Source organism: Cajanus cajan, chromosome 9, assembly GCF_000230855.2.
Source record: "Cajanus cajan strain Asha chromosome 9, NIPB_CcT2T_4, whole genome shotgun sequence".
Classification (NCBI taxonomy): domain Eukaryota; kingdom Viridiplantae; phylum Streptophyta; class Magnoliopsida; order Fabales; family Fabaceae; genus Cajanus; species Cajanus cajan.
Window position 1 is genome coordinate 50,466,973 of NC_138525.1, and position 23,876 is coordinate 50,490,848.

Consider the following 23,876-nt stretch of genomic DNA (forward strand, 5'->3'; position numbering starts at 1 on the left):
TTGTTGACTTATATGTGGTTGACGATTGAGCTTCATCTGATGTTCATTTGGTGCTTGAGCCAACTTTGTCTTGGTCTTGTTTTGCTCTTGTTTCTAATTTCATATGTCGCGCTCTGGATTATTCTTAGCATATCTTTGTTTGGTATTCATTGTCTTCTGATGTGCAAGCCATGATCCTTCTATTATTTGGCTTGTTTTTCTGATCTTTGTTTTGCTCGACTCTGCTTCATGCTTTAGTTTTTCCTGTTCTTATACATATCTGAAACACTACTACACAGATTAGTAATAACAATATGTATTATATTTGTCATATTCAAAACCTAGCTAGGAGTTGCTTCGTGTAACTTAACAGATACCACTAAAAAGTCATTCGAAATTCCTCTAATACAACAATCCTTTAAAATCCTTATATTTTTTAATATCAATGGATTGTTTTTAAGTTGTAAGAAGTCTCAAATGAATACCAATGAATTTTAATAGACTCTTTAAAAAATATTGAAAATCCATATTGAATACCATTATATTATTTTTAAGTGACATAAAATCCTGATCGAATACCAACAGACTTTTTTACTCAAAAAAAGTCTTTTAAAATCCTATGAAATCCTAAACCAATACACCCCCTTAAATCAAAATAACCTAAATGTTAAGCTTTTGATACAATATAAAAATTAGTTAACATGTATTCATATTAAACAAGCAAGTAAAATTCAAGTAAAGTTAAGAAAAACTTGCACCAGTTCAATCAACACCACCATGACTTACATTTAGTCTCTAATTAGCTCGATTGAATATTTTCACTAATCTTTAATATCCAAAGGTTTAAAATCACAAATTACTTGCAATTAACTTCAAAAAAAATTAAAGACACTCACTTTTTGAACCCCAAGAAGTAACCCCTTGTAGAAATCCACTATAAGAAACCTTTATACCTTGACAAACCTACTCAAGAACAAAGAAAAATTAAGAAAAGATATCACATGATGTACAAAACAAAATTGAACAAGTGAAAGACAAAACCATTGAGTTCCAAATCTTCATGTAGATTAATGATGATTCAATTCTCTTGCTTAATGATAGAAGAACCCATAAAGGGTAATACTCCTCTTCTATCAAGAATCCTTAGCTCAAAAGTTCACTTAGTTGTTCATAAATTGTAAAAGTTCAGTTCTCTCCACGTTATGAAAATGAAAAATGTTATATAGATTTTTCTTTATGAAATAGTCGATTATTTTGATGAAAAATCAATTATTTTGTTTACAAATCTAGAAACTCATCAAGAACACTTCAATCAATTATTTCCATGAATAATCGATTATTCCAAAATCCTTTTTCAGAATAATCAATTATATTGAAAATAGGGCAAATAATTGATTAAAACTAAAGATAATCAATTATTTTGAGTAAAAATTCAATACTTCAATTTTTCACTTCAGATTTTTTCCAAATCAATTTTAAACCTCAGTTATCAATCTAAATCATCAACTTATATGTAAAATAACAGACTACTTAATGATTTAACACTTAAGTACAAAACTAAACATACACAAAGCAAAGCACAAGACAAAATACAAGTTGCACTCTTAAAAAGACGAAATGTGTAATTAATATTGAAAAATGAGACGATCATATCATTTACACATGTTTTTAATGAACTACTAAAATTTCCTATACATAGGGTTGGAAATGATTTGAGCTGAGTTGAGCTCGATTTTACTCGGCTCGACTTGATTCAAGTTTGATATAAACATTTTTTTAGCTTGAACTCAACTTAATTCAAACTCCCTAGTAGTTCGGTTAAGTTCGTTAACTCGAATTACATGAATCAAAAGTTAATTTTTTTGAATTTTATATAATTCAAAAATTTAATTTAATAATAGATTTAAAAATATAAAATGATTGTTTAACTATTTTTAAAAAACAAAACATAACTTATTTTATTAGTTTTGCAAGGTTATAAGGTATGACTCCAAAAGAAACATATTTACAACCAACGTTTGTATAAATAAAAAATATTCCACCTTAGATAAAATAATAAAAAACCAATTCATAACCATGAAAATTTAAAATTTCTATTTTTTTAATTATTATTAAATTATAACTATATTTTGAATATTCTTTCAAAATTTAATAAGTAAAAATTACATAAAAAATTAATTATATAAATTATATATTTATATGTCAAGTTAATTGATGAACCAAACAAAATATATTTACACACAACTTAAGTTTAACTTATTTATTTAGTAAATTTAATTTTTGACTCAAATTTAACTCATTTAATTTACAAATTAAATTCAAAGAATTAATTATTAAATTAAATTTTAAATTATTTTTGAGTTAATTGAATTTATTATCACACCAACTTGTAGACAACTGTTATAACAATTTTGCATAAAGTTTAAACAAATGGGCTTTATAATGGACTGGAAATGCATATTTGTGTTATGAAATAATAACTGGATTTCGGACCTACCTTTTCCTTTTCCTCAGATTACGGGCTTCATTTATGTCTGTAACGGCCCACAACTTACCCACCTTGTTTATTTTTTATTTTACGTTCTGGCAAACGAAATAATTTGGCTTCTATACGTATTTTTTTAGGAAATTTTTCTTCTTAAATTATTTAAGCAGCCATTTGGAGGATTTAAAAATTTGAAACAAACAAATCCTTAATAGTGTGTTTGGATGAGGAATTTTACAAATTTAAGGAATTTTAAATTCTTGGCATTTGAATTACTTTGATTTCAATTTCTATCATTCTTAAAATATTTTGTTTGGATGAGTCAATTCAAATTTCTTAAATTTTAAATTGTTAGGTTGAATATGATAATTTGATTCTATCATAGTAAAATTGATTTTAAAAATATATTTATATGTTGATATTTTTAAATTAAATTTTATAAAAATAAATATTAATCCATTTTTAAATATTTAATAATTTTAAAAATTAATATTAGATAATATTTAATAATTTTAAAAATTAATATAAGATAATATTTAATAATTTTAAAAATATTTTTAAATATCTAATAATTAAAAGAATGAAGAGATAAGATAAAATATATAGGTGAAATAAGAAAAACAAATATGAGGAATTTCAAATTCTCCCATTTTTTGGAGAATTTGAAATTCTACTATTTTAAGAAATTTTACAAATGCTTGGATTTCAAATTCTTTGTAAATTCATCATCCAAACAAAGCATTTCACCTCAAGGAATTTGAAATTCTTCAAATAAATGAATTACCCTATATAAATTCCTCATCCAAACACACCATAAACTCCTCTCAGGTTCTCACCCCTGTCATATGAATCAAATTCTAGCATGTATATTAAATAAATATTTTAATTCTTAAAAATTCATCATTTAAGTAATAAATTACAGAACTTTTGAACCAAGCTTTATAAACAACATTTTTCATAAATTTCCTTTGTATTAATAATATGTAACATTATCATTATGCGTGAACTGTCCTTTGTGCTTATATTTCTATTTGAAGGAAGTATTAAAAAAGTTTCTAATCATGCATCCAACTTGCTTGCAATAACATGTATTTATATAATTTATTTTAGAATTATTTGGACCTATTCAATAAATGAATCAAATATTTTTAACATAAAACTCATAAAATTAAAGATTTATGAATATTCCACATACATAATTAATGAATTAATATCATATAGTACTTGGACCACATACATGGTCCCAACACTATAAAAATCAGTGAAATATCAATATAATCAAACAACTCGCAAAATATTAAGCTAGTTTTTTACCATGGATACAAATTACTTATGATTGAAAATAATTGTGTATTAACAAAAATAGTCTTAGAATTTCACATTTGAATCTAATCAATGACAAGATTGGACATCTTAACTTGATAATGGGTGAACTAATAAGAAAAAAAAACAACAATAATTAGAATAGATTCCAATGAATTGATAATTTAAACTTATGACATTACTCAACTTCACAAAATCAACTTTCTTACCTCTAGTTGTTGTAGAACTATATGTACCACCTCACATGAGTCACAAGAACATGCATGAGTAGGGATGGCAATGGGGTGAGACGGGTACAGGTTTCATGATACCCGTCCCCGTCCCCACGAGTCAAACCCATCCTTGTCCCATACCCGTACCCGTCGGTATATAATTTTCATTCACATCCCTATCCCCGTCGGGTATCAGGTATCGGGTATACCCATACTTGTACCCGTACTCGTCAATTTTTTTATTTTTTATTTTTTGTAAAAAATGATATTTTTAAATTATTTTTCTATTATATTATAATTATAATTAAGTTATTTCTCTATCTCATATTATAATAAATAATCACACATAAAAAATATTAAAATTCTTTAATATAATTAAATTGAAAGTGAGTATTAAATTAAAAATGGGAACGAGGACAAGTACAGGTACGGGTACGGGGCGAGTAAGTACATACTCGTACCCGTACCTGATTTAATATATCGGGTTTTATCCTACCCATACCCGTACCTAGTCAAACCAGATATTTTTCGTCAAAGTCGGGACGAGTTCAGGTATTACCCGCAGGTACGAGTATATTTGTCATCCCTATGCATGAGGGCATAAATCAAGTTGAGCCAAGATATATACAATTAAGGTGACTTTTAACACACCCCTTACACATAGGACTATCAACATGGAGCATGTCATTGCAATTGACCTAATAACAATGGATTTAGCTAGGATAAACTATAATATCATATATAAATATGTATTCAGGACTTAACTATTATTTTATAAGGTGATGATTGTCCAATATTTACGAATACTATAAATAAGTTTTATTTATAGTCAACACAAAATCATATCTACCTTCTCACACCTTTTTTGGTGTACAATGATGACAATAAAAATATAACCAATGATTTTGTATATACCCTTTAAATTTTTTCACTATTAGATTAACCTTAATGAAATATTTACTCTGTGTATCTCTTAGAATAATGAATTTAAGCCCAACTCAACCCTACAAAACTAGCTTGTAAGATGAGGGTTGTTTTCCACTTATATACTATTTAATTGCCTAATCTCTAATTGATGTGGGACTTGGATTTTTCCCAATAGTATCACAATAAAAGTGTACTAGATCAGAGAATTGCTCTTAGAATTTTATGAGTACAAGGTAAAACAATAAATAAGATCTCTTGATATACGAATATTTTAAAATGCAAACATATATTGAATAAACAATTAAACATAAAACTTTATTAAATAATACATTTTATTATATTAGACAAATAATCTAGTTTAGAAGTTTTCAAAAGAAAAATTTAAAAAGTTTAAAAATTGTAACGTAGTAAGTTAATGGTTTAGAGTTTAGTTAACTCTAGTGAGAAGGGTATATAAGGTTTTCTTTGAGAACGAAATCTCATAAACTCATTCTCAAAAAAAATCTAGAGAGAAGTTGATGGAATCATGCCAAGGAGGTCTCAAGGTGACACATTGAAGGAGCCAAGAGGAATGGGCTAGACATGAAGATTTGGGTCAGTCAAAGCCCAATGGGCTTGATGGGCTTGGAAGGCCCAAGTTGCTCCTCACATGGGCCACACCTTGAGATATCCATTTTCTTCTATTTTATATATATTATATTAGTATAGGTTTTATATATTTTGGTCTTGTATTTTAGACCACATAGAGTAACATTTTTGGGCCATAGGCTTAATAGGCCTATTTTTGGGCTTCATGGGCCTTTGAGCTTTTGGTACCCAATATGAGGCTCATTTTAATTCTTATAATTTTTCCTTTTGATTGTATTTGGTTGACCATTGTATTTAGGCCATTAGAATAGGAATTTAAAGGGGATAAGTAATAGGCATGAATCATAGAATTGTAATTACATTTAAGAGTAATTAGAGTTGCATTTGAGTCACATGTTTTGTGCCAAGGGTGGCTGCACATGTGATCCCTCAAATGAACCCTAAATTACACTTAAATGTAATTAGGAGTTCTAGAAGGGTGGTTGCACATGGATGGACAAGTGTGGACGTCCAAATTTGAATTCAAATTTGGCGCCAACTTGAGCCTTCGGAGTTGGTGCCACTTCTCTTTGGTCCATGACCTATATATACCTATTTCCCTCCTTGTGTATTCACTTTGAACCTTTAGAGAAATCTGATCATATTGATTCAGCTTCAATTCGCTCCTCAAAGTCACTTTAGACTCTTATAAAAGTTCCTTGAGAGCTTATAGGATCTAGCCAATTTGTGAGCAATCCATTGCTCACTTTGCTTTGGTGCTTCCTTCCACTTCAATTCCGTTATTCTTCTCCTCTCTTTGCTGGATTTGAATGTCCAGAATTTGGAACAAGGAAGAGTGCCAAGGCCAGAACAAAGTCAAGGGAAGATCATCAATCTTCTTCACCTAGCTTTGCCATCAGAAGTTTTAGAGAGAAAGGTTTTGGGTCCGTGAGCTCATTTTTCTCTCAAATTTCTCTGCTTGATTCATCTTCTCTTCTAGATCACTAATCTCTTCTATCTTTTCTTTGAATTTAGGCTAGAAAGCTTGATTTTGTCAGATTGAAGACTAGGGGTTGACTGTTCAAGAATTTTTCATCTTCTTCCTCTTCTTGGTTGTTCTAAGCCAATTTTCAGGTAAAGGAAGTTAGGATTGTGATACATTGGTTGTATGTTTAGAAACTCAAATGATGCATGAATCGGAGGTTGATTTGCTAATTTGAGGGATTTTCTCATTTTTGGGGTTTTCGAGCTAAAATGGGGTTTTGGCTGATTTGGTGCATCAGATGGGTGCATGTTGTTTCTAGGACTTGACTTGAATTGTTTTTGGTGCATGGATGTTATCTCATTTTTTGACTTGAAGGTCCAAAAATGGTAAAGAACATGGTGCCTCTATCATCAAACGGCTGAGCCGTTTTAAAGGCCCGAGCCCTTTAGGGGTTGCATGATGAAGGAGGGTTTTTGGAACCAAAGATCTGAGCCGTTTTAAAGGGATGAGCACTTTTGAAATGGCTGAGCCATTTTAAAGGGCTGAGCCATTTGGGGCCGCATTACAGGGGAGAATCCGTGGAAGCAAAGCGCTAAGCGCTTTGGGAGGCGCGGATGGGTTTGATTCTTTTCGAATTAGACGTTGATGTCTTCATAAAAGTTATATCCTTGGATGTTATCTTTCCAATAGCGTTGGAATCACCCAAAAAGGAGGTCTAGAACTCCAGATATGGTTGTTTTAGTGATCAAGGGTCAAGCTGTCAACATTGGTTATAGGTGTTGCGGTTTTCATAATTTTTAGCCAAGTAGATGATTTGTTTAGAATTTCATGTCTTCATAAGAGTTGTAGATTATCCTCTTATATTCGTTTAAGATAGGCTTGAGCTCATTTGGATGAGTATAACTCCTTGGGTGTTGTTTTCTTTGACAGTTGTCAAAGGGAGATGCATGTTATTTTGATATTTTAAGTATTATCAAGTGGATTAACAAATTAGTATGATACTATGTTGAATAGTGGTTCATATATGTATGATATATGATGTAAATTGGTGCTTGATTCATAAGTGTGTGTGTGTATATATATATATATATATATATAAGAATGTTTAAACATGATATGATATGTATGTATATTTATAAGAATAATATTGATCATAGTGGGGAATTGACAATGTATGATGTATGATATATTGTTGCATGTGATGCCTTATGGCATATGTCTAGTCTAGGACTTGAGGAGAGGGAAAATGTTTTCGAACTGGAAGAGCTCACATAGAGTCTCTTGAGAGTGGTGCTTGGATAAGCTACTGATTTGGATGATAGTGGTGTTTGGATAGGCCATTGATTTGGATGATAGTGATGCTTGGATAGGCCACTGATTTTGGGTGAGAGTGCTACTTGGATAGGCCACTAGTTTGGGTGAGTCTCATCTAAGTCCTTAGCTAGTGTTGGAGCGGGGTATGAGGTCGAGGGTTATTCCCTTAACCAAGTACTGGGAAAGGTGCGTGGTTCCTTGCAGATAGTCAGTGGTCGAATTTCACAAGTGACTTGGTAATGCATGCCAAGGTCGTGGTAAGCTTGTACCCAGCTATGTTATACCTGACGGAGGAACCGGACTTCCAAATATGTAAGTGACATCATCCGAGTAAACCCCGAGTGGGATTTATATCCCAGTTTGCTGTGATCGAGCGGCCGTATTGGGCGTGAAAATGATTGAGGTGGTTTCAGTAGGATGAGATGTCACTTATACTGCTCTATTATTAGGGAGATCACCTAGATAAATGCGTGACGAAGCATTAGATGATTGATATCTGTCATGAGTTGCATTTACTACATGAGTAGTGTATGATAGAGTGTATGGTGTAACTCTATGAAAATGATTGGTGATTTGATAATGGTGTAGCATAAATGTTTATTTTTATGCTTACATGATTGATTTTTGAACTCTAGCTTACTTTTCTGTTTCCATGTGGATGGACTTCGATGATCATACTATGTATGGGAGTAGGTCAGGATTAGGTTGGAACTGGTTGTTGTGACTGATGCGGGGTATGGAGTTTTGTTCTAGTGTCAGAGTTACCATCTTGGGTAACTGTTTGATTATATTTGACTGACACTAGGAAAGTATTATCATTTTGGATGACTATATATATATATATATATAGTATTATATTTTGTGCATAGAAACATAGTTTATTATAACTTTTATATACACATGTATGTATTTGGTTATCCAGTTTAATATCTTCTCTTAGTTCACTAGTGTAATTAGTGTGATTCTACTGAGTATAAGAACAACGACGAATCGTTAGAAAAATTGTATCCTATTTTTTATTTAATTTATTGTTACTATATTGTATTTCATTCACAATTTAACTTATAAAAAAAATAATAAATAATTTTATGGTGGACCTAAAACTCGAGTTTTAGTGATCTTATTCTTGAATTGATTGAGTAGCAAGAAAAGTTAGGAATTACATTTCGTTTTGGGTTGCGTGCATGCGTAGCAGCAGAAGAAAAAGGGAAAAAACTAAATTGAAAAGACTAAATTAGTCATTCATAGGAACGTTAACATATATATATTTTTAGGTTAAAAATCTTATTTAGTCCCTTAAAATATTTTATTTTATTTTAGTCTTATTTTAATTTTTCGTTTCAATTTGGTCTCTAATAATTTAAATTATTACAATATCGGACTTCCGTCCAAATTATTTAAACAGAGGTTAAATGTTAGTCACGTGGATGCCACGTAAATGCATATGTGGATGCCAAATTTTTTTAATGCATCTAGAACCAGAATGACTCGTTCTGAAACCAGAATGGCCGTTCTGCTTGCACTCTTTGTGTGTTAATTTTGCATCTAGAACGGGCCGTTTCAGATGCAAAATTTACACACCACAAGTGCAAGCAGAACAGGCCATTTTGGTTTCAGAACGGCTCGTTCTGGTTCCAGAATGCCAAACACAAACTGTCAATGATTATAGTCAGTGACGGATCCAGAAATTTTAGATCATGGGGGTAATACTTATTCATATATTTGTAATATTAAAATTTTTACATATAATTTTTAAATATATAAATATTTATTATAGTTATTTTTTACAAGTTTTTATATCTATAATTACAATTAAGGATAAAAATAAACTAGGTCAGATTATGTTATAATATAATTTAACACATTTAAACTTAATTTTCATTAAAAATACATGTTATAAATATGATATATTTATCTGTCATAGACATTTTTTAAAATGTTTGGTTAGAACTACAATCTTAAAAACCTACTTAATAATAATTTAACACTAATAAAAACATAAAAATAAATATGTTAAATTTTATAAAAATCAAGTTTAATTTATTTATGATATAAACATGTTTTTAATATGTGATATAAATTTTTAGATGATAATTTATTTTAAAACAGATTTTATAATAAATATTATAAATAAAACATAAATCTACCAATCTTTCCTATTTTGATTTTTTAAATGAATGTATACAATCTTACAATTTTTACAATTTTAATTTTTTTTATCAACACATATAATAAATAGAAAGCAAAAATGGTAAATATGCATGCTGTAAATTTTATTTTATCAAAAATTAATATATTACATTATATATGTGATTATTAATACACACACACATATATATATAAATTAAATTTTTTTAAAAAATTAGTTCATTATTAAAGAGTATTTTTTTATTACATATCAGAATTAATCTCATTCAAAACTTTGACAAATATCATATAAATGAATAACTCCTCGAAATTTATATTTTATAGATACGATAATTTAAATATATATATATATATATATATATATATTAGAATATAATTTTTATTTTTTAAAATATATTATTTTTAGACAAAAAAAATTGTGTATGTGTAAATGGTTTGTTTTTCAATCTTTGAACCACATTGTTGCATTGTGTTGAACATACGTATGTGGTTGGCATTCTGGAACGGCCCGTTCTAAAATCAGAACGGTCCGTTCTGGTTTCAAAATGGTCCATTATGCTTGCACTCGTTGTGAGGTAAATAATGCATCTGGAACGGTCTGTTTCAGGTGCAAAATTAACACACCAAGTGTGCAAGCAGAACGGGCCATTCTTGTGACACCTTTACTACCCCAACCCATATATTGTAATAATGAAAACTTACAAATAAATTTTTCAATTTTGGTAAAAGGGTTCACATGAGAATCTTCAAAATTATTTTTCAATAACCACCATAAAAATGAAAAGCAAGAGTTTACAAATTATTTTCAAAAGATAACATTTACAATTCCAAATCCATATAAAAACCTATGTTCTAAAAAATCCTCTGCCCCAAAGTCACAAAATCAGAGCATCCCCACAATTCAACCGTTGGCATTCTAGATGCCACTCGTAGCCAAATCTTCCTCACCTAAAACATCCACAATTTGTACGGTAAGAAAAGAAAACATTCATATGTAAAACACATACACAACATTGTAATCTCATTACATAATGAAATATTTACAGGCATTTCTATATATCATAACTCTATCAATCATGCATCATTTTCACTTCATAATTCGCAATCACGCCCGTTTATCTCAAATCTTGCAAATAACATTATCATTTTCACATTCATAATTCACACAATCTTACAATTAACACTATGCCAAGGCCACGCCACAACTGACATAAGTGATACGGGTTAATTGCCTCACTCTTCCCACACCATGCCAGGGTCACGCCCTCCCTGTAGCATCACTTACCCAGGGGCCGTGCCATCCCTGTTCATTGATGTGAGGAACCACAATCACATCACAATCCACACAATCTCTTACAATTAACCCTATGCCAGGGCTGCCATATTTGACATAAGTGATATGTGTTAACTGTCTTACTCATCCCACACCATGCTAGGGTCACGCCCTCCCTGTAGCATCACTTACCTAGGGGCCATACCATCCCTAGTCATTGATGTGAGGAACCACAATCATAATCATATTCACATCCATACAACATCTCATCTCATAGCTCAAATCCATACACACATCAAAGAAGTCCAAAATAATGGGTTTCATACACATCAAACAATTCACATCTAACTCATCAATTTTTATCAAATAATATAACAATAACATTCATAAATTAATATAATACTCAACGGAATTACCAATTTAATATAATTTCAACATAAACAATAAAACCCCCAATTGGTCCAAAACCTAGCTCACAGGCACTTTTCTACAATTTCGTTCTCTCTCCCTGATCATCATTCTTACAAATTAAATATATATTTCTAATCTTCAACACATACAGAATCTAATGGTATCATTAACGCAGTTTTTAAAAGTATGGAACGGCCCGTTCCAATTCTGGAACAACCTGTTCCAAGCTACTAAATCACATACCTTTTGGTAGTTTGGAACGGCCCGTTCCAATTCCGGAACAGCCCGTTCCAAGCTACTAAATCACCCCTATACCTTTATAAAATTACCAAAATATCCTCAATTAAAATAAATAAAAAGTGAAATAAAAACTGGGGTGTTACAATTCTGGTTTCAGAACGGGCCGTTCTGGTTCTAGATGCATTAAAGAAATTTGGTATTCACCTATGCATCCACGTGGCCAACTGTTAACTCCGTTTAAATAATTTGGACGGAAGTTTGACATTGCAGTAATTTAAATTATTAGGGACCAAATTGAAACCAGAAATTAAAGTGAGACTAAATTGAAACAAAAAAATATTATAAGGGACCAAATTAGTATTTTAACCTATATTTTAAGAATAATTAAATATTTTAAATAACATTTTTTTTGAAATTGGACTTCAATTTTTTAAAATATTTATTTATAGAAAATGAAAATAATTTGTACAATAGTATTTCTTCTAGTTCTAATTTTTTTGGTTGTTTCAATATTTTTTTATTTCAAAATTTTGGTTATTATAATTCCAACATGAAAAGTTGTGCACTATTTTTTTTCCAGATTAGTGTAGTAATTAGAATTTTTAAGGTTGGATTACCAGAAAATCGAAATAAATCACACAAAATCTAGAATTTGGATCCTCTCCTGCAATTTTCTCTCTCCAGCCTCTCTCATGCTACATTAATAGTCATTAGATATATCTAATGGCTCAAATTTAATCATTTAAGAAGTTACATTAATTATAAGATTAAATTTGAGCTATTAAATATATCCCATGGCTATTAATGTTGCAGGAGAGAGGTTAGAGAGAGAAAATTGAGGAAAGGATCCAAATTCCAAAATCTAACATATAATGAAGTAATTAAAACTAATTAATAAATTTGATTTTTACATGGTAACTATAAAGAAACATTTATTGTATTGCATTTATTTCATTTTAAGTGTTATTTAAAGTTTTTATATACAAATAAAATAATAAACATAATAAATTTCTTATTTCTTTCATTCTTTTTTGTAACTTTGATCATCAAGGTTTTAATTGAGTAATTTTAGTCCTTAAAAGATTGTAATTGTATGACTTTAGTCTCTTAATTTTTAATTGAACAGTTTTAGTCCCTCAACTATTATAATTGTACAATTTTAATCTCTCTCATTAAAAATTTAGTAATTTTAGAATATATATATATATATAATGCTTTAAAATTATACAATTATTTGCTTATTTAAGTTAACGTATATTATAAATTTTGTTAATATATCAAATGATATATATTTATTATTACTAAAAAAAATAAAATTTATATATTATTAGTATTTTAATATTATTAATAAATTAATATCAATAATATTTTTAGTATATTTATAGGTAAACTAATAGTTTGATAAATATGACTTAGTATATATTAATATATATTTTTTTAAAATATAAATATATAAGAAAAGATATGTATATTTCTAATTAATATACTTATATTTTTGTAAAAGTATATTAATATATAATAAATTATATTTATCAAATTATTAATTTATCTATAAATATACTAATAATATTATTGATATTAATTTCAGTAATATTATAAAAATAATAATATTTAAATTTTATTTATTTATTGAAACTAAATATATATCATTTGATACATTGAAGAAAATTATAATATGCGTTAACTTGAATAGATAAATAATTTTATAATTTTAAAACATTGTATATATATATATATATATATATATATATATATATATATTAAAATTATTAAATTTTTAATGGGGGACTAAAATCGCACTATTATGATATTTAAGGAACTAAAATTATTCAATTAAAAATTGAAGGATCAAAATCGCACAATTGCAATCTTTTAAAGACTAAAATTATCCAATTAAAACTTTGAGGATTAAAATTGCACAATTACAATACTTGAAGGATCAAAAACGCAATTATGCCTTCTTTTTTATATGTCAAATTTTTAATTTGTTTCTATTTACTTGTCATTTTTAAATTTTAAGATAATATTAATTGTTATATTATCAATTATAATTTTATATTTCTCTAAATTTTTAATTAATTTACTTAAGATAACTAATATGTATTTATTATGAAAAAAAAATGAAAGATGGTATAATAAAAAATATCAAAATTTATCTATTTGTATAAAATAATCTTAAACAATTATTGCAAAAGAACAAATGTGGTATTAGGAAGATTCTACGGTACCCACTGGGTACCGGTACAGCCGTTTAAATTTTTTTTTATTGTAATTATTTATTTTATTTTAATTTTAATTTAATATTTTTAATAATTTATCTTTATAAATTTTTTTATATTTTTATATTTTTAAATTTTATCTTAATATAGCATTTATTATAATTAAATAGTTTAATATTAATATTTTGTTAAAATGTTTTAGTTTTTTTTTTGTTAATTTTTTGAATTTATAGTATAAATTAGTTTTTCAGTTGTATTATTTATTATTTTTCTTTCTTATTTTAATATTTTTATAATTTTATTATACTTTTTTTTAATTTTTTTAATTATATTACATATAAATAAAATTTATTATAAAAATTAACCTTTTAATTATTTTTTTTAATTAGTCTTTTTAATAGATTCATCTTCTACAAATTTTTAATCTAAAATTTATGTTATTTTAAATTTATTTTTTTAAAATTTATTTGTTCACATAAATTAAGGTATCAAAACCCTTCAATTATCATGGGTACCATAGCAGTTCCCATTTTCTATTGTACCCTTTTTAACTTTTACTGTATAATAAATGAGGACTAGTTATAAAACTGCAAATGAATTAAAATTTATGTGAAAAGTATAAAAGAGTGATAATATTATATTAAACTTTGAAAATCATAAATAAATAGGATCACATTTTTTCTTCTCAAAACAACAATTAAAAAAAAATAGAGAAAAGACTAGTGAAATTTGAGTTAAAAAAGTAGTTGAAAAATAATATAAAATAAATAAAAATACTTTAGCCTTATACATTTCAAATAACCAAATATTGAAAATGAGAAAATATACAAAAGATATAAGATAAAATTAGTTCATACACTACAAAAAAATAGGTCATTACTGGCGGTTCCTTTTTTGCGGTTTCCATAAACCGCCAAAAAATGTTACATTTGTGTTTGTGATAAGGATGCCAAGGCGATTTTAAACCGCAGGAATGGTAATTGTTATGTGTTGGCACTTTCTGGCCGTTTTAAACCGCCAGAACTAAAAAAATGAAGTCCGGTAATAACAGTAAGTACGCAAGGGCCAAAATGGATGCAAGCTACTCCTTTTTGAAAATTTCACAATTTCACTGACAATAGAAAAGATCATAAAAGAAGAGAAAACAACATGCAAGAGCAAGAGGCGAAATTGAAGAAAACCAATTCGGAAGGAAGCTTCGTTTCGTTTAGTTTTCTTCTTCCATTGAATCTCATGGCGAGAGTGAAGCACACGTCAGCTTCTCGCAAGCCTGGTACGTTTCAATTTCAAGTTTTTGCTTTCGATTTTCGCAAAACCCTCATTTCCACAAACTCCTCCTAGGTAGGAAGAACAAAGCACAACCCGCATCCACCTCCGCAAACTGTCTCTTTCTCTTCGCGTTTCCGATTTTTGAAATCCCTAACGACCTTTGTTTTTTGAATTTCAATACCGCGAATGGATCACATATGAAATATATTATTAAATGGTTTTGAGAAAAATGAAATTTAATAGAACCACAACTTAGAAGATCCAACTCTCTGGCTGATGGCTTTATAGCTGGGTCACAGAATCAAACGCAATCTCTGGCTGATTGTGTACACTATTGTGGCTACCATGTTTGCAGCATGCATCCTATATCCTTTTGTCATCTCTGTCTAGTCTCGAATCGATTGAACTTGTGTTAATATTGTGGATTTTTTAAGCATTTTATTTGTGTACAACTTGACTTTTTATACATATATAGTTGATGTATATGATATATTTCAACTGCTATGCAACTTTCACTATTATCGTGTGTGATGCTATCTGCTATATGATATATCAGATATTGGCCTTTCACCATTTTCTGCGTGAGATCTCAACACACACTCCTCATGTATATGACTATTTGTTTATTATTGTGAATTTTGAATTTGATTCCGAAGGAAATTACAACCCGCCGATTATACACAAGGACCTGAAATGTGATAATATATTTATCAATGGTCATCAAGGAGAAGTTAAAATTGGAGATTTGGGGCTGACAACTTTCTTGGAGCGAAGCAATGCCAAGAGTGTAATTGGTATGCTCTTTTGTGTCCTTGTACTTTATTTTGCTATACATGTGTGATGTATGAATCTCCCCTGCCCTTTTTCCTTGGTTTTGGCCAGTTGTTCATTTATTTATGTTGTTTGCAAAAGAGCCATTGTCTTTAGAGCTAGGGAACTCGTCTATGAAGAGTCAGCTAAAGGCATTAGCAGCTGTTGAGAATAACTGCTTTTTTTTTCTTCTTCGTATCTTGTACTAATGGATTGATTTTTTCTGTAATATTTTTTAAGTGTAAAATTTCAAATCGCTATTTTCTTATGTCATTGAGATGAGCAACTCAAGTTTTTTCTTGATATTGGGCATCATCACCTCCTTATCACCACTATTTTCTTCTGTCAAAGCCTTCCAGTTCTACTGTATTTAGTTTAATAATGTTTATAATATAGAAATATTTTACTGAATGGCCTTATACTCCCTTGTCCAGCTACACCATGGAAGAATTTCAATAAAAAGAAAGAGGCTGCCCTTAAGAAAAGGAAAGAGGAAACCCTTCAAGGTGATTAAAATTCACATATTTTTGACATAGCTTCAATTAATCTTAAGATGGTATCACTTAGCAGTGTTGAAACCTTTAAGATAAATTTTTGTTAGCATGAGTGATTTATCTGGAATTCGAGTGTTAGCTTACCCAAAGAACTCAATCGAGCATTTCCTGGAAAATCTAGTTCAGAACAAACAGGTCGAAGATCCATAGATAAACAGGGTGAAAGCATAAGGCATGGCGAAAAACACTTCGTGAAGCCTCTGTGCACAAAGATAAATCTCATAGAGATGGCTTGAATGAGGATATTCATGCCATTGAGAAAAAAGCCCCCAGGAATTCCAGGGATGATAATAGAAGTAAACATAACAGTCACTATCCATGGATTCTTATTACCAAAAACAAGGTGAAATGGTTGGTAAATTAAAGGAAGGCTGACAAAGTACACAGTCACACTTCGGAGCATCACCTAAGGACAAAAATAGAATTGGTCTTGATCAATCCCCTGTAACTAATGGGCGAGGTATCCCCTTTTTCATTAACTTGTATGTTTTCTTCTTTTTTCTTTTTATCTTTATCTATCAGGTTCACAACTATTCTCCGCCTCCACAAATTAACAATAGCATCAAGGTGAGCACTGTCATGGTAATTGAATTTTAATGTCGTCTAGCACATATTCATTGACATTGTACAAACTGTGTAGTAATTCACGTCCACAACTTTCTGTTAATTGAAAGTAACAATGACTCAAGCAATAATAAATTGAAGTTATTTCATCAACCTCAATCATTTCCTTTTAATTACCCATTTTTAAATGGTTATTGGCTTATTGCCTTGTGCTTTACCTCAACTGTTATTGGCTACTTTTATTTCTTAATTATATTTCATAATATTTTACCTTGTACAGATGGAAGTTGGAATTGAAGATTGTCTGCACATTGAATTCGAATACAACAAAAGCAAGTAAGTTGGTTGAGAAATCCAAATTTCCTAATGTTTCATATTAGATAAAATAATTAAACTAGTCTAGATAAATTTTTGTTCTTGATCTAGTCTCTTTTTAATAATATATAGTGCATAGCTGCAGTGTTTCTGAGTAAACACTTTTGATAGTACATAGTCTCTTGTTTTGCATTATTCATAAATTTTCATTATATTTTTATATTTGAAGCAAGATTAATTTTGGGATAATTTAAATATTTTGCTTTTGAGCATTGATCATAAATTTGATTGAGTTATTTAATATGTTAGATATGTTTTAAAATTGATGGATCTTAATGTCTTAATAATAAAAAATGTCATGCTAGACCTATGGCTAGATGTTGTCTTGATTTGTTTTTATAATGTTAAAAGTTGTTAATTTAATGTATCATTATGTAATTATATTTGAATAAAAAACATACTAAACACATAAATATTATTATTATTATAGGTATAATTTACTAAATAAGTGATCCTAGAATTTGACAAGTAAAATTTTTATTTATAAGTTACTTGAACTAAATAAAAATATAATATAGTCATTATTAATTTTTAATGATTAATATGGTTAGTGATAATTTTCAATAATAATTTGATAAATACCTAAAATATATAGAATATTATTTGTCGATTTATAATAAAAATGCACTTTTAAAATAATTTCAAATATATTTTAAAAATAAAAATTACCATAAAATAAAGTGTATTTTTTATGGTTTAAAATTGTTGAAATCCGAGACAAATAAAAAATATATTTTTGGCAATCTAAAACTGGCACAAAATGTAAACAAATAAATATAATAATAATTTTGTGGGGGGTTTTAAAATTGTCAGAAATTTTGAGTTGGATAGAATTAAAATGAATATTGTGAGGGTTTAAAACCGCCAGAAAATGTCAAACAAATCAAACTAAAATGCATTTTGAGAAAAAGTTTGAATTTTCTAGCACTCAAAACCAGCGTTAACAAAATATCCGTCACAAACGGTTTTTGCGACCGTAGATCCGGCGGTTATTAATGACGCCGATAATGCAATTTGTAGCGATTTTAACCGCCAGAAACCACCAAAACAACCGCCACAAATAGCACATTTTTTTTGTAGTGATAAATCCATATCCAAATTATTCTTAGAAATGTCCAATGTTAGTTTATCTAACTCACAATAATTAAATGTCAGCCTAAGATATTTTTACATACCTATAAGAAAAACTAATAAATAAACAAAAGAGTGTATTTCTAACAAGTCGCTAGTTGAAGCAATATATCAATTCTCCATTCCCTTAATCAATGTCTTAAGTTCGAGTATTATGAATAAAAAATGTTATTATCTCATTAAAAGTGGTTAATTAAGTTTTCCAACAAAAACTACTCACTAACAAATTAAATACTTCACAACAATAATATGATTAAAAAAATAATATAAAAGAGTATATCAATGTTACAAGATTAATCTTATTAATAATATTCTTTTCTGGAAACAATGCAACATAACAATATTCTAATAATATTATTAAGAGTATAAATATAATAAAATAATTAATATTTTATTAAAAATTTAAAGTAATCCTTATTTAGAATTATTTTGTTTCCAAAACACTTATTATAGAATGAGAAGAAATTTTTTAATGAATAATAATGTAACGTTGAACAAAAATCCACAAAAGTAAAATCTCAAAATAAATTTTTAATGGGTATTTAATTTGTTCATTTAAAATTAATCATTTTAAATTGTGAAAATTGAAAAGTCAACAAAATTCGAGATTTGTTGTGTTTGCTTTCTTAATGCAAAGCATATCCTCAATTAATTTGTCCATATAAAAGGCTCTACTAACCAGATTTCATTGTAACTCAGAATCTGAGTGATAAAAAAAATAGAGACTCAATATGTCTAAGGTGGCCATCCTCTTCACTTTGGCTCTTTTACTGAGCTGCAATTTAATCCATGCCTCTCGTCCTAATCCTTCACTTAACGTTATCTCTTCTAATGGGGTACGTTACTTTCATTCAGTTAATCCACATTAGTTTATGGTTTTTCCTTTTGTGTTGTTTAAAAAATTGGTTTTTACTCATAAAAGTTGGTTAATTAATAGAAAATAAACTCGTATTTTTAAAAGAATGTGATATGAATTCGATTTTTCATATCTCATTAATATGACTGGTAGATAATATGGAAATATCTCTCCAAGCGTTCATAGAAACTTGAGATCTGTTTTGATTCTGATAAGTCTCGTAATTCAATTCACTTAAATTTTTCATTAAAAAAATTGTTCTTATTTTGGCTGAGATACACAATAGTCTAAATATGTTATTTTATCATCACATGTTTATTTTTAAATTGGTTTTGAGAAATGCTATGTTTGAATTGAAGGATGTTGGGGCTACAAAGATAGAGATAGATAATGAGAATTGTGAAGAAGACACAGAGGAATGTTTAACGAGGAGGAATCTAAATGCACATCTTGATTATATCTATGGTCAGAAGGAAAAAGAGGGTCACAATAATTAATGGTTTCAAATGATCTTTTAAGGACCAAATGAAATAATAATGTAATGGATTGATTATTGACATAAATTACTAATGTAGCATAAGAATAATAATGTGGCATAATATGTAGTATATCAACAATTAACAAGTCACACTAAGAATCAATATAACACGTGAACGCTAAATTAACTATGTTAGACAATCAACTAACAAAGAGAGAAAAATGTATAAAAATTTGAAGTTAAGAAAAAACAAAGAATTTCTAAATTAGAATTTAAGATTTCATAAAAATAAAATATTATATTTTATATTTGACCCTTCTTACCATCATTGCTGGCAATGAATGTTTTCACCCCATCAGGCAGATTCGACCAAGAATTAATCGATACAGTTTGGCCAAAAAAAATCTCTGTATCGCATCAGTCAAGAATCATTAGAATCGGTCCAAAATCAATTAAGACTAGTAAAATTGATAAAAAAAAATCAGTTTGAACTGATCCAACTATATATATATATATATATATATATATATATATATATTTTATAAAAATTTAATTTAAAATATTTTTAATAAAAATCATATTCAATAAAAGAAATAAAAATTAAAATAATTTATTTTTAATACTTAATCTCATAAATATAATTTAATAATATATGCTAATTTATAATTTTTAATATTTTTATTTTTATATTAATTTGATACTTTTTATTCAATATGTAAACTTGTTATTATTAGTGGACATTGTTATATTTTCCTAAAATTTAAACTTAAATATTATATTATATAATTTAGAATTTTATGTATATATTAAATATTAAGAATCTATATAATATTTTAAAAATATTTTGTTTGGTATTTGATTAATAATATTGATATAGTATTTTTATAAATATTTTAATTTTTTTTAATAATTTAGCTATATTACATCATATTATTTTTTTAAATATAATATAATTATATAATTTAATAACATTAAACTTATGACTATTTAAATAAAAATTTTATATTTAAAATTTATTATTAAATAAAATATAATTATTACATAATTTAATACTTATATAAATCAATAATAACAAAAGAGTCAACTGTGACATGGATCATAGTACTTACTAGGTGGGAGGCCAGCCAACAATAAAAAGATCTCATTTGTAAATTTTTAAAAATAGATAATCCTATATATTAAACTACTAAAAACTATTATTTGGCCGGAACATTTTAAATAATTTTTATAACTTTTTTATTTAATTAATTTTTTTTTATTTATCATACTAATTTATAAATTAAATTTTAATATTTTAAAATAAACTATCAGTGATTAAAAATAATTTGTACTACAATATAAAATATTTAACTTAAATCTAAAATATAATTTATATATCTATTTATATAATATTAGATATCATTATATAATATTTTAATTATATATTTATATAATAAACATTTATGAAGAAAATACTAATTATAAATAAAATCAACAAATCAACCAATTACCGGCTATTGGTATGAACCATTGATTAAAAAGAATATCATTATCCGGCCACCTTTAATACAAGAGGAAGGATGCAGTCACATATGATAAATTTATTTAATATTACAAATCATTTCATAAGTTAAATTTTTTTTTTCATCATTACAAATTCTACATTGAAACAAGCTATACATTATAATCATAAATAAAAAATAAAATCAAATATTTTTTTTATTTTATTGCATATTTCATTAGAAAAAAAGAAAAAAAATATAATGCATCAAAATATACTGCACAGTAGTTTCCAATTTAATGAACTTTAACCTTATCATTGATTTACAAAAAACAAATTGCAGTGCACCAACAATAAAATTATATAAAATGTAAAGAGGAGTATACCAACCATAATTACACCTATCAAGTTTTCATGTTTACACATAATCCGTTGTAAAGAAAGTTTAACATAAAAGATACAAGAAATTATTAGATGAGACCTAAATGCAAGACATAAATAATACATAGCTGTGTAATTTGATAATACAATTATTGACAATATAATTATTATAGTGTGTGTTTATTTCATATGTAAAATAATCACATGTCATTTTTTTTTCTAATCTTCAAGGCTTTTCTCACTCTCTCCTCCTGCATTCGTGAGTCTCTTTTTCATAAGAAAATTTGTTTGTAACCAATCTTACCCCATTACTTGAGTTGCTTGTTTTAGTTAACTGATTTATCTTTTGAAGAACAAGTCTTTACATTAATTGTGTCAGTTTAGTTTCTTTTATTTTATTTTTTTTTATTATCATTTTTAAGACTTTATTTGCTTTTAAAAATAAAAATCAAATAAAATATAATTATTCATATTTTGATATTTGCTTATGTGAAAATTAAATTAAATTCATACAATTGATATTTTATTATTATTTATTAATATTAAGGTAACATAACATTTAATAATAATAATAATAATAATAAATATCATAAAATCCTTATTGTAAACAAGAAGTTTCATAATCATAAAAAATATTATATAAATTTAATAAATAAACTACTATTTTGTATAAAATTAAAATTTAATGATTTAATTGGTTAATTTAATCAAAATATTTATTTATATACAATCAAATCGGTTACGAATCCGTTACAAGTATACCCTCAATATTTTCTATATATTAAAGACTCAACTCACTGACTCCATACTGAACACAAGAAAATGAGTGATAGAAAGAGCAGAGAATCGACTCCTTCTAAGGAAGTGAAAGTCCTTATTTCAGCTCTTCTTCATGATTTCAATTTAATGAAGGTCTCTTTTCTGAATGAGGTACGTTTCTTTCTCACATTCAGTTCTTTCGTTTTTATTTAGGTTTCTAAATAAAGAATTGAATATGTTTGATGTAGGTTTGTTTTTCACTCTTATTTCATTTGTTTTTAATTAAGGGTTTTTGAATAAAGAATTGAGTATGTTTGGGTTTCTTTTTGTCACATTTGATTTTAATTAAAATTTCTAAATAGAGAATTGAGTATGTTTAAGGTCCGATATGTTTTCTTCTCATTCTCATTTCATTCAATTTTAGGGTTTCCTTTTCACTTTCATCTCATCCAATTTTAATTAGAATTTGTTTGGATAATTTTTTTTAAAAAAAGAGAAAAATTGAAAATTTCTTGATAAGCTACCCAAATTAAAATCGAAAATTTCAAACATTTTATGTTATATTACCTTTTTTTTTTCTAAATTAGTTTTGGTTTTGAGAATTTTCATCTTTCAATTGAAGGATGACTGGACTGCAAAGGCAAAAGGAGATGATGAGAGCTGTGAAGAAGAGAGAAAGGAATATTTGAAGAGAAGGATGGAAGCCTCAAATCATGCTTGCATCTTCAACAAGGGAATAGAGGAGTACCTAAATGTTTTTAATTTAAAAAAGAAAGAATAAATTAGTTTGTTTCAATATTTAATATTTATGTTTTAAATACTTTAGATTTAATTTTTTTTAGTTAATATTTGTTCTTATTTGTATTTGAGTTTTATATTACAGTTTTATTTTTTCATAAAGAATAAGATAAAATTAAATTAGATTCCTCTTAAAAAAATATATATCTTTATAAAACAAATACAACAATTATCACTGATTTCACAGAAAATAAAATAATAATAATATAAGAATAATAAATCAATGTTAATGTGAATTTTGAGTTTTCTCTTTCGGCCTTCCTTCTATTTTGTTTTATTCGCGTATATTCTCCTAATTATTCTATTGTTTTTGTGATAAAAATTTAGCATTTTTGTAT

The 23,876-nt window shown here is 27.3% G+C and overlaps 1 protein-coding gene across 11 annotated transcripts; it reads left to right on the forward strand.

Moving 5' to 3' along the window:
• The first annotated feature begins 15,106 nt into the window (after positions 1-15,106).
• LOC109815746 (uncharacterized) lies at positions 15,107-23,598 on the forward strand. Of its 11 annotated transcripts, none has more exons than XR_002241199.3 (8): positions 15,107-15,356; positions 16,009-16,146; positions 16,597-16,668; positions 16,838-17,283; positions 17,561-17,616; positions 19,486-19,622; positions 20,002-22,911; positions 23,363-23,598. XR_002241199.3 is itself a non-coding variant. In XM_083062996.1 (8 exons), exons 1-4 carry the CDS (start codon positions 15,233-15,235, stop codon positions 16,950-16,952), a joined length of 444 nt encoding a protein of 147 aa, XP_082919122.1. In that variant the 5' UTR covers positions 15,125-15,232; the 3' UTR covers positions 16,953-17,283; positions 17,561-17,616; positions 19,486-19,622; positions 20,002-22,911; positions 23,363-23,598. The 11 variants fall into 11 exon arrangements, 1 of the variants encoding a protein (XP_082919122.1); XM_083062996.1 differs by having other exon boundaries at positions 15,125-15,356; positions 16,843-17,283; XR_014429392.1 differs by having other exon boundaries at positions 15,108-15,356; positions 15,425-16,146; positions 16,597-17,283.
• Positions 23,599-23,876: the final 278 nt, after the last annotated feature.